This window comes from Macaca fascicularis, chromosome 15 (genome assembly GCF_037993035.2).
Source record: "Macaca fascicularis isolate 582-1 chromosome 15, T2T-MFA8v1.1".
Lineage (NCBI taxonomy): Eukaryota > Metazoa > Chordata > Mammalia > Primates > Cercopithecidae > Macaca > Macaca fascicularis.
The window spans coordinates 60,736,023-60,748,149 of NC_088389.1; the positions used below are offsets into that span (position 1 = coordinate 60,736,023).

The window sequence follows — 12,127 nt, forward strand, 5'->3', positions numbered from 1 at the left end:
CCAGCATGCTATTTGGAGGTGATGTCCTGTGAAGTTCTGGTGTCTATTTTAAGTGACTGATTCCTGGTACTTACCCTCCTTGCTAACCATGTGGACCTCCCCTTTCATGCTTGCCTTCCTCATGGGAAGTGGGCTCCACGTGGGCAGGGACCATGCTATGTCCTGTTTGCTGGTAAAGCTACAGTGTCCGGCACAGAGCAGGGGTGGAGGGATGAAGGGAGGGAGGGATGAATGGAAAGTAGGTAGGCAGGTAGATGGACAGGGAAGGAGTCTGCATAAGAAAGCATTTATTCATGGTGGGGTGGAGGGTCACACATACAGGCCCTGGATGGTGTGTAGGGACTGCTTCCAGCTGTCCTTCCAGCGCTGAGCCTCCTTCATCTGAAATGTGCAGTCATCCTGGATCCTCTTCCGCTCCTCCTCAAATGATGCTAAATATTTCTAGAAGGAAGGTAGCAGGAGGGGTCCACATGAGGAGAGACATCTGGACCCTCTCCCCTAGGGCAATGCTATAACTTGCTGGCAGGTGACTTTTAACCCATTCCAGGCACTGGCAAGAGTTCCCCAAGTCACTTCTCAGGTAGAAACCAGGTAGGCCTAGTTGTTTCCCCCATTTTACAAGACAGGGAAACTGAGGCTCAGAGCCTGGCCTGGGGTCACCCAGCTAGGAGGAGGCTGATCAAGGACTAGGACCTGTGTCTATCTGACTCTAGGCTCAGCACTCCTTCCTGAGCTCTATCCCACACTGTGGCCTCTCGGGAGCTCAGGGCTCCCAGTTTTTGGGTAGGCTGGACTTCCCAGGCCTCCCACCCTCACTGAACTCAGCAGGCCAAGCTGTACCCTCTGCCTGGGGCTTGGAGGGAAGCTTGGGGAGGGCTGACCCCGGGCACCTCAGCCTCTCTCAATAAGGGGGCCAGCTGGTCTCTGGGCAGGACAAGGTTTCTCTCTGGGCATCAGGACCAAAGGTCCACAGATCTTCAGAGCCAAGAGGTCCCTCAGGTGGCATCTGGGTGTAGCCTCCTCATCAGGCTGTCCCCAGGGGGTCTGACAGGCACTGGAATCAAATCCTGGCTCTGCCACTCTGTAGTGGCATAGAGGGGACAAGTTTCTTTAAGCCTCAGTGTCCTCATCAGTGAAATGAGGATAATAATTTTACCTCCCTTGTGGAGGTGTTAGGAGGATTCATGTCAAGAGAAGCAGCTCCCAGTAAGCACTTCCCAGTGAGTTCTCAGGAGCTGTGACCACTCCTGCTGCTGTGCCCCCTCCGAGCCTACTGCCACTATTGCTTCCGTGCCTGGTGACAACATTCCCTAGCTGTGACCCCACTGTGCCTTTGGAAAGCCTTTCTTCACCCCCAGTCTGGGTGGGATGTCCCTCAGCTGGGCTCTCGCAGCATTGGGATCATGCCTCAGACCCACACTCGCACTGGGATGGGAGATGACCCACAGCGGCGGCGTCCTCGTGCCTGTGAACAGCGACCATCCTGAGTGTTGAGACCTGCAGCTCTGGGGTGCACTGACATGTGTTGCCTGCTGCACCAACCAAATGTTGGGATGCCGGGTAATGGGAAGCTCTCCCTTCCCAAGGCAGCCAACCTGAGCTGTGCTCCCCGGGACACACCCACTCCACCCCATCTCACCAGGTACACAGCATCTCGGGCTTCCACGGCTGCCAGGTGGCCCAGGGTGGTTTTGGTGGTGGATATCGATGATGTTGGCCGGAGAAGAATCTTGTTTTGGATGGTGACTTCGGTGGGTTTGATTCCTGGCCACTTCCTACAAACAAATGTGTGAAAATCTCACAGACTTGTCTTCATCTTTCATAATCCACCTACCATCCCTGTTGGAAAAGCTTAGCATTTCTTTGAGAAAATTATCATGGCTTTAAATATCTTAATGAAAATAAAAAACATACTGAGTGTGAATGCTGCACTTGTTCAAGCTGCTTCATATTAGCCCACACTGGTCTCATCGCTGTGCACGGTCTGGGGTTCTGGTGGGGAAGGGGAGGGCCACAGCTCAAGTTGCTTCCCCTTTCTGAGCCTCAGTTTACTCACTGATCTGCCAGCCAGGTGGTGGCCACCAGTGCCTGGTATGCTTTTCCTATGATGCTCTAAAGACCACTTCTGAGAACATAGCTGGGCATATCACTGCTCTGCTTCTTCTTGCAGAGTCACACTCTTGGGCACAGGGGACAGGCACATTGCCAGCTCTCTTCACTCATGACAGCTGGAGGGGCTCACAATGCCAGCAGTGACCCAAGAATATGTCTCCCACTGAGCCAGGCCTCCCTTTCATCGTGGGACCCTTTGGTGGGTCCTTATCATGTGAACTAATAGCTGTTGAGCTGTTCATATGTGCTGGGGCACCTCATGTACTACCTCATCTAACTTTCTCTTGATCAAGGTAGGTGGCCATGCCCATTTCATAGATGAGGAAACCTAAGGCTCAGGACACAATGCCTTTCCCAGGTCTGTCTGACTTCAGAGCCCAAGCTCCTAACCATTACCCTGCACCACCCCCCAGCAGATACAGCCATTTACAGTAGTCCTTGCTGCTCTTGGCTCTCACCTGCTTCCACGTTCAATCAGGGGTTTCTCACTCTCTTCCTTCAGGGAGAGCCCAGCGAGTTTCCTTCGTATGAGCATTGATAATTTCTGTTTGGGGGGCTCCATCCCTAGAGGCAAGAGACAGGATAGTGACTGCAGCCACACCGACAGCCTGAGATCGAGGGATTTCCCTGGCATTACACTTAGAGGCGGGAGGACTGGCGCCCCTCCTCCCCACTCGGAGTTATGGCAGGCTGAGCCCTCGCCATGGAGAAGCTGAATGCACCAGCCACACAGCTCGGGGCGGTGGCAGAGGCAGGGGGTCATGGCTGGAGGAATTTGAGCAGTGGTGTGGGTGCTGTTCCCAGCTCCAAGCCCGAGCTTGATGCTCTGACCTTCCTGCAGTTTCCATGAGTCCCAGGATATGCTTCATAGAGCCTTCTTTGGCTTAGGCTAGCTCATACGGGTTCCAGACTAAGAACCTCCCCTGGAACAAACACGTTCAAGGTTGTCCCTTGACTATCTAGCTCAATAAGCCAATCTTTGATGCTCTGATGTTCTTTCTAGATCAGGGGGTGAGAGGGTGCAGGGCTCTGTGTGCAGAGAACCAGCAGGCAACCTGTACACTCCTCTGCCATGAATGGCAAGGCCAGGTGGCCTGGCTCAGAAGCTGAGTTACAGAGCAGGCAGAGGCCTCCTAGGGCCTGGTGCAGGGAGTCTTCCTGGCTCAGGGGTTCCTTGCAAGGGACTGTGATCGGCTCCACTACCAGCTCACCTGCCTGTTCTCTCTGGGGTCTCGACCCCAGCATCTCTGCAAGGCCCTGATTTCCCAAACGAGGCTCACCCTTGACAGAGACCTCTGATATAGAAAAGTGACCAACACTTCAAAAATGTGTACACACTTTGATCCAGATGCCGCACTTCTAGGAGTCTGTTGCCCTAGAGATGCATGGATGCAGAGATTCTCTTCAGTATAATTACAGGGGTGGGAAACTGGAAATGGTTCAAAGTTCAATAGCAAAGGGACTAATTAGTAAGTTACAGTGCTTATTAAATTATGGTGTGCAACAACTGAAAACGCTGAAGAAGAGAAGTGTTGACTGGCCAGCCGGGTCAAGGTTCACCTGCAGGGAAATCAGGTCACAAAAGTGTCCAAGCCCTGTAATCTTCCCCAGCCACCCTGACACACAGGCCTGTGCCCAAAGGGAAAGGTCTGGCAGGATGAACAGCAAGTGCAAAGGGTGCTGCTTTCAGGGCGGAAGGACTGTGTTCTTCACTTGCTTCTTGGTTCATACTGATTTTCTTGTTTTACCGGAATGAACGTTTATTGTTTTTGTAATAAAAACCTTTACAAATAAAAAGGATATATTTTAATTACTTTATAGATCAGTGATAAATGGATAACATTTAATGTATGATTTTAATCTTATAGCTATAAAAGTAATATGTACATTATTAAAAACGTAAACATCACTTCGTGATGGAAAAAAAAAGGTTTTAGGGATCTCTCTCAATCCCACCCAGTAGAGGTGATCAGCAGCAGTTTGGTACCAGTCTCTGTCTCTGTCTCTCACACAGATTCATTTAAACAGATGTGAGTATGCATGTTGATATCATGCATGTGTTTTAAAAGATGGGATCATAGACGTGTTCTGTTTGTCCATTTGTTTTTTCACACAACAGCCCTCCTTCATGTCTTTCCGTGTCAGCACATGCAGACCTAGTGTAACAGCTGCATGGTATTTACCTGCACATCTGGCACCCTCATTGATGCATCCAATTTTCTTTTCTTTTTTTTTTTTTTTGAGTCAGGGTCTTGCTCTGTCACCAGGCTGGAGTGCAGTGGTGTGATCAAGGCTCATGGCAGCTTCGACTTCCCAGACTTAAGTCATCTTCCCACCTCAGCACCCTCCCAACCGCCCTCCACCTCCAGGAGCTGGAGCTGGAACTACACGTGCACACCACCACACCGAGCTAATCTTTAAATTTTTAGTAGAGATGAGGTTTTGCCATGTTGCCCTGGCTTGTCTCAAACTCCTGGGCTCAAGAGATCCACCCGCCTCAGCCTCTCAAGTGCTGGGACTACAGGTGTGGGCCACTGTGCCTGGCCCATTGAATTTTCTGTATATCGATGTTAGTGTTGCTTCCAATTCTTTGCCATTTCAAACAGTGCTGTGAATATTTTTGAACATATACCTTTGAAAAAGTGTCCAAGTATTTCTTTCAGATAAATTCCTAGAATTAGACATGCTAGGCCAAATGTCTAAACGCTCAGAATTTTGACAGGGACTGACAAATTGTTCTCTATGACAGCGGTATCCATGTATGCTCTACCAAGAGCCTCTGCGGAGTCTCTGTTTCTTGACATTCTTTTACGTTGTTACCAAATGTAAAAACTTTGCCAGGCTATTGGTGAGAAATTATATCTAAATAATATTTAGATTTTCATTTTTCATCATCAGTGAAGTTGAGCATCTTTTACAGTGACTAGCCATAGGAACTGCTTCTCTTTTGAAGAGCATGGGTTTGTCCTTTGTCTTTTTAAAAATTTGACCTGTGAGAGTTCTTTGTACCATAGGGATATTAACCCTTTCTCTGATCTATAAGTTGTGAGGAATACTTTTCCGGTTTGTGGTTTATCTTTCCATCTATTGACATGTTTCTGTTTTTGTTTTGGCTACAAAGAGCCAGCCATTCCCTCTATGGCTTCTAGCTCTCCTGTCATACTTAGAAAATCTGTCCCTAACCCCAAGAATATGGAAATGTTTACTCAATAGGGTTTCATTTTTTATATATAAACATTGGGCCATCTGGCATTTGCTTTTTAATCAAAAAATTATTTTTAAGGAAAACAAAAATTAATCAGTTCCCTCAATGGATCACCTGTTTTCACTCTGATAGAGTTGGGGAAAGCAGACCCCTGCCCAACCTAGCCCTCACTAGCCCCCCGGGGCCAGGACACAAGGCTGGTGGTGCCTCTTACTTGCAACCTGGACATCGTCAATGGTGACCACCTCATCCAACTGCAGTAGGAACTTCTCGGTGAAGGCAGCCAAGTTGGTTATGAAAACCTGGCCATTCCTTCTGGTACATTCCTGGAAAAAACATGGCGAGAACAGTGCTGCTGGGAGAGGATCATCCCTCCAAGGCCAGCTGAAGAGGGGATGGGTGAACTCTGCAGGGAGATCTGGGGACCCAAGCCATTATAGCCACTATGTCCAAGTAACCAGCATCTGGCCCTCAGCCAGGAGGCCTCTCCCAAGATGTGATCTGGTTTAAACATAAGAAATGATTCAGAAATGGACAAGGGACACAGACAATTCACAGATGAGGAAATAAAACTAGACATGGATCACAAAATAAAAGTTATCATTAGTAATTTTATAATTAATTAATTTAGAAGTCAAAAAGGATACAAGTTAAAACACCAATAATGGCCATTTTTACCTACAAAACCTAACCACGATCATGCCTGCTTTGGCCAAGATATCAACAAAGGGCTGCACCTGGTGCTGTCAGTGGCTGTCCATTGAGCTATTTTTGGAGCGTGTCTGGACTGGGGAATAATAGTATCACTGACCTACCTCCAGCTTCTCCCTGTTCATCCTAATCATGCTGTCCAGCTCTTCCTGCCTTTTGTCTTCACTTAAGTGTAGAGACTCCATTTCTTGGAAATGTATGGGGTGTCCAAGATTTAGATGGAGTTTCTGGGCATTTTTGTCCTTTAATCAAACAATCCAGAATTCAGCGGTGATGTTAACCCACCAAAAGTCACTGACCTATGTCTTCTGTCAATTATGATTATGGCCAGACTCATGTGTCCTCTGACCTGGGTGTATGGGGGTGATGGGTGGGCAGAAGAGTGGCAGAGGGGTTAAGAGGGGGGCATGGCTGGAGCTGACTCAAGGGGTTTGGAAGAGAAAAGGCTGAGCATCTGTCCAGCACAATCAGAGCTTTAGTCCAGTGAAATCAGTAGCACCCGTGTTCCACAGCTCCAAAGACCAGTGTGGACAATTATTGTTATCTCAATGAGTACAGCCCCATGGAACCCAGCACACCCACCCACTATAGCCAACAAGGAGTTTACTGAACACCTTCTATGTAGAAGCTGTTGGCTCAGTTCTTATTTTGCCAATGGCTCCTGTCCCTCAGACCCCATCCAAAAATCCCAAGCCCAGCTCACCTTCTTCCCTTGGACTTGGCCCTTCCCACAACCTGCCACCATTTCTGAACTCCCAGTTTCCCTGGTCCTGGAGTGGAAGGGCTCATCCTAAGGCCCTCACCTTTCTTTTCTCCAGCTGCTTCTGCTGTCCTTCAAACTGTCCTCGGATCTCCTTTACGGAGGTGCAAAACATTTTCCAGTGGTGCTCCTTGAAATTCTCCATCACCAGCCAACACACTTGGGGCAGCAGCTCCTCAAATCTCCTCATCTGGATCCGTAATTCTGCCAGAATTGCGGGTAAGAGGCCAAGGGAGGGAACAGATTAGAATCAAGTTGCAGAGGTGATCTCTACAACGAGGCCCAAAGCAGCTTCCCAAAGACAAAATATTGGTCTCCAATGTGGTAACAGCTATTCCATTGAAAGGGGTCCTGAGATCAAACCAGTATAGAAAATACAGGGTTAGCCAGTTGCAGTGGCTTACACCTGTAATCCCAGCACTTTGGGAGGCTGAGGTGTGAGGATTGCTAGAGACCAGGAGTTTAAGACCAGCTTGGGCAACATAGCAAGACCCTGTCTCTAAAAAAAAATTTAAACATTAGCCAGGCATGATGGTACACGCCAGCTACTCAGGAGGCTAAAGTGGGAAGACTGCTTGAGCCCAGGAGTTTGAGGCTATGGTGAACTATAATTGCACCACACTGTAGCCTGGTCCACAGAGTGAGACCCTCTCTTTAAAATAAAATAAAATAAAAATAAAATAAAATAAAATAAAATAAAATAAAATAAAGGCTTAAATAAATTCAAAGGGCTTCTCCTATATACTCTGCAGACTTCTCATCTCATTTAAAATGCATGGTGTCTCTTGGCATTTTTGGCAAGTTCTCATCCATTATTTTGACTATTGCCTTGATTCTAGGTCTTCTTCTTTCTCTGTATCTCCAAATGGCTGTATGTTAGACCTGCTCTTTCATTCACGTCTCTTTACCTCTCTCCCATATTTTCATCTCTTTTTCTTTCTGTGTTATATTCTGGTTATTTTCTTTGGATTTGTCTTCCAGTTCACCAACTCTACTTTCAGCTATATGTAACCTCGTAGTAAAGTAATGCATAGTTTTAAAATTTCAACTCTTAATTTTTCCTTCATAAAAGTTCTATTTTATTCTCTTTTATAGCTACTTGGTCACTTTCATAGTCTCTTGCTTCTTATTCATGTTTCCAATTCCCCTTTTATTTGACTAGAAGTGTATTATTTTATGTTCTGTGTCCAATACTTATAATATCTGAAGTCTTTGCTGGTCTCCTGCTGCCTCTTTCTCAAGGCATTTTATTTCCTTGTGTTTATGGGGATTTTGTTGCTCTTTGTTTATTACTGTGAGCTCTTATTCTGGGCATTTTATTTGTGGGAATCCTTTGAGGCCTGAACTGAAGGTAAGTTTTCCTAGAGAGAATTTGTTATATCTCCAACAAACAAGCTTCTGAACACCAAAAACTCAAGATCATTTTAAGCTCAGTTATTAGCTTGAGATCTTTTGGATGAGCCACAAAAGCAAAATTGAATTCATGTTTAGATAAGTGTGAATTATCTAAACATAAATTTAGAAACCACACAGGTACTGGCATATAGTTCTGGATTTCTCTTTGGAGTTTTTTTTTTTCTTCACCCAGTACCATGGTTTTTGATAAAACAGTTTCCTTCTCATTGCTGGAGGGACAGAGGGAGGAGCTTGGTTTCCGTCTCATTTGCCTTACTCTGGAAGCCCTGTTGGGTTCCAGCTTTAGGTGGCTTGCTCCTTTTAGACTTCCCACTTTGGAGGTCTGTGGATTTGTCTCTTGTTCCCAATACCCTGGAGGCCATGAAAATAGAGGCTCAAGTTCACCTGGGAGTCAGCAAATGCCCCTAGGGCAATAACCAGGGTTACTACTCAATTTTTCACTCAGAGTTTCTATTTTCACTTAATTTTTGGCTTTTGTGTGTTTCTCACTTTACAGATAGCTTTCTAATGCATTTAAAAGATTTTGTTACAAAAATATCTTATGCAGCATTTTACATGTTTTTAGTGGGAGACTGAATCCCCCATTAGCCTGCCAAGCTGCAGGAAATAGAAGTCTTCACTAGTTGTGAGTTTACCAGAGAGGGATGCAGTCTGCAGCATTTTCCAACCCCATTTGACCACGGAACCCTTGTTTTGAGGACGATCAGGTAGGATGGGATCCCCCAGAGTTCACATGGGGGAAATTCTGAGCTAGAGAAACACAACAATGCCTACAGTTTCAATTCCAGTCATTCAACAACCACAGCTACGAACACTATCACTGCTTAATTTCCTGCACATGCCAAGTCTGTGTGAGGGACTTAATCCTTCTGTGGTGGGTGTTATTAATATCTGCAGTCCACAGACAAGAAAACTGAGGCTTTGGCTGGGCGCAGTGGCTCATGTCTGTAATCCCAGCACTTTGGGAGGCCAAGGCAGGCAGACCATTGGAGGTCAGGAGTTCAAGATCAGCCTGGTCAATGTGGTGAAACCCTATCTTTACTAAAAATACAAAAATTGGCCAGGTATGGTGACATGTGCCCGTAGTCCCAGCTACTCAGGAGGCTGGGGCAGGAGAGTCTCTTGAACCCAGGAGACGGAGGTTACAGTGAGCCGAGATTGTGGATCACGCCACTGCACTCCAGCCTGGGCAACAGAGTGAGACTCTCCCTAAAAAAAAAAAAAAGAAAGAAAGAAAGAAAACTGAGGCTCAAGAGGTGAGATCATTTGGCCAAGGTAATACAGCTGGGAAGTGGCAGTGCTGGGTCGTGGCCCAGGTTTGGGTATCCCCTGAACTCTCCTCCTTCTACCCAGAGGGCCTCTGAAACTGCACAGTAGACCACAGCAAAGTGTGACAGATTCATACAATGGAATATTATTCATGGATGAAAAGAAATGAAGTACTAGCACCATCTACAACATGCATAAACCTTGAAATATTATGCAAAATGAGATAAGCCAGTCCCAAAGACTACGTACTATACAATTCTATTCTCATAAAAGTAAAGAATAAGGAAGTCTATAGAGACAGAAAGTAGATTAGTGGTTGCTTTAGGCTGGGGAGGGGCTGAGAGATGGGGTTTCTAAAATTGATAGTAGCGGTGCCTGCGTAACTGTAAATAAACTAAAAACCACACTGAGTATACTACGCGGGTAAATTTTATGGTATGCAAGTATCTCAGTAAAGCTGTCAAAAATATCTGTAGAAGAAACAAGATATTTTTAGAGGTACAAATCACCATATTTCTCAAGAAAAGTCAACTTTTTTCTTGCGTGGTTGCATTTCCCCAGTAAAATCTGGTTATTGTTTTTACCTAATTTTAAGAGGTCAGCTTTTCACAGGGAAGCTCCTCTGCCTGCCCTAGAGGAGAGGATCCAGGCCACAAGGCCAAGGCTGAGCTCCATCACTGGCTTCACACCCTACCCGGCTCTCCATGCCTACCTGCTGCCTATACTCACCTATGAGGCAGGAGTTGTGGTACTTATTTGCCTGGCTCTGGTAATCCAGGATCTTTTTGCCGATGTTCTCGGCGCACTGGTCAAAGGTGTCATACATGCAATCAGGCCTGGTGACCGGGCGTTTTTCTTTACGGTAGAACTCCTGCCAGAGAGGGTGACCATGTGTGCGTGAGGACCCCATGGGACTCTGGCTCTTGCTCCTGGGATCCACCAGCCTGCCCTCACCTCCACACTCCCTAGCCTTTGCTCGTGGCTTCCCCTGTGGAGGTGACACAGGCAGACACTCCTTCTTCCCTGTCCGCACGTGTTGCCTCCCTGGGCCCACCTGGAGTGAGTGGGGCCATGGCCAGCCCTTGTTATTTCCTGAGTGACTGGCGAGAATCCTATTTATTCTTCAAGACCCAAATCAATGGAATCTCAAATTGGTGACCAGGTTGGGAGCTTACAAGGAAGTGCCATGCTGGGTATAGGCTGCAGGCCACAAAGATGCGTGAGCCAGGGACCCTGCCCTGAAGGAGGCAAGACAGACCCGTGGGAGGCAGAAAGGAGAACTCACCCACACCACGGTGCAGGGTGTGCGGGAACAGGGCACCGGGCAGCTTGTCTGGTGCCTGCTCCCACTGCCCCACCTCCTTCTGTGTCCCTGCCACATCTGTCAGCTTCCCACGGGGCCTGGGTGCCTTGGGGACAGAGGGTGGGCTTGTTCCTCTTGGCACACACAGTACCTGACATGCAGTTGGTGTCTTAAGAAATGTTTGGTGATCAATTAGATGAATGAATGAGGTTTGGTTTCTAGAAGGAAAAAAACTCATAGGGAGGTGACAGAAGCTGGGGAGCTGTGGTCATGGCGGTGATGGAATCCTCTCTTCCTCATTTTCCCCTAAGTGGCCATGATCAGCAGACTGCAGAAGGTAGCGGTGGCTTCCAGGGCGGGCACAGGCCATGGGTGGTAGTCCTCACCTCTGCAACCGCCAGCAGGTTCTCATTGCTTTCCCAGAGGAGGGTCAAGATGATCCCCTTAAAATCCCTGCAACACACAGGAGACAGATACCTGAGGGGCCTGGTCTAGACACACCAACATGGACAAAACCAAACGAGCAGAACTTTCCAAGTCCTCTGTTTTGGCCATGACACTCCTTGAAATTACTCACTGCTGCCCCAGGACCTCTGCACACTCTGATTCCACTCCATAACAGCAGCTAACTTTCTTCTCTTCTTGGTTGCATTTGTTCCTGCCCTTCCTCAGACCCCAGCTCAGCAGCAATTTCTGACCACCTGGTTTTAATGATCTTGGATTAATGCCCCCTCAGCCTTATGACACATGCCAATCAGGTGGATTTGGGATTGATTTATGTGCCTGGCTGATTAACCTCCATCTCTCCCAGCAGACTGTGAAGGCCACCAGGTGTTTAAGATCATAAACGGGAGGCCATCAGGCCGAAACGGTTCCAGTGCCTGGAGTTTCTCGCTAGAAAACAAACCCAACTCAGAATGAATGGTCATCATCTAGGAAAATGAAATATAAGCTTAACCAATCAGAAACAGCCAACTAGGAACTTCTCACTTTAACCAAACAAATATTTTCTTTGCCTTCCTTCTATGAACACCTTATAAAAGGTTTCCCCTGGTGTTCCCTGAATCGCTTGGGGTCTGGCACTGCCCAATTCATGAATTACTGACTGTTCAAATAAACTCACCAACATTTTAATGTGCTTGAGTTTATCTTTTGACACAGGACATGGACCTGTCTGTACTTGTTCACCATGGAATCCCCGGCCCCATTGCAGTGCCTGCACCGGGCAGCGCCTCGATTAGCTGAAAGAATGATTACTCATAAATAGTAATCAAATGAACAGGACTTCATGCAGGACCAAACCTCCTCCTGCATCGAGCTATAAAAATTAGAGAGCCGAGGTATTCACGGT

The 12,127-nt window shown here is 47.1% G+C and overlaps 1 protein-coding gene across 1 annotated transcript in view; it reads right to left on the reverse strand.

Moving 5' to 3' along the window:
* Positions 1–270: 270 nt before the first annotated feature.
* The window catches only part of CCDC180 (coiled-coil domain containing 180), a 68,282-nt gene continuing 56,425 nt past the window's right edge, over positions 271–12,127 (reverse strand). The window contains 8 exon segments of the mRNA XM_065530309.2: positions 271–441; positions 1,640–1,775; positions 2,571–2,676; positions 5,532–5,643; positions 6,133–6,270; positions 6,832–6,992; positions 10,203–10,344; positions 11,163–11,229. Coding sequence (XP_065386381.1) covers positions 310–441; positions 1,640–1,775; positions 2,571–2,676; positions 5,532–5,643; positions 6,133–6,270; positions 6,832–6,992; positions 10,203–10,344; positions 11,163–11,229 — 994 coding nt within the window. The 3' untranslated portion in view covers positions 271–309.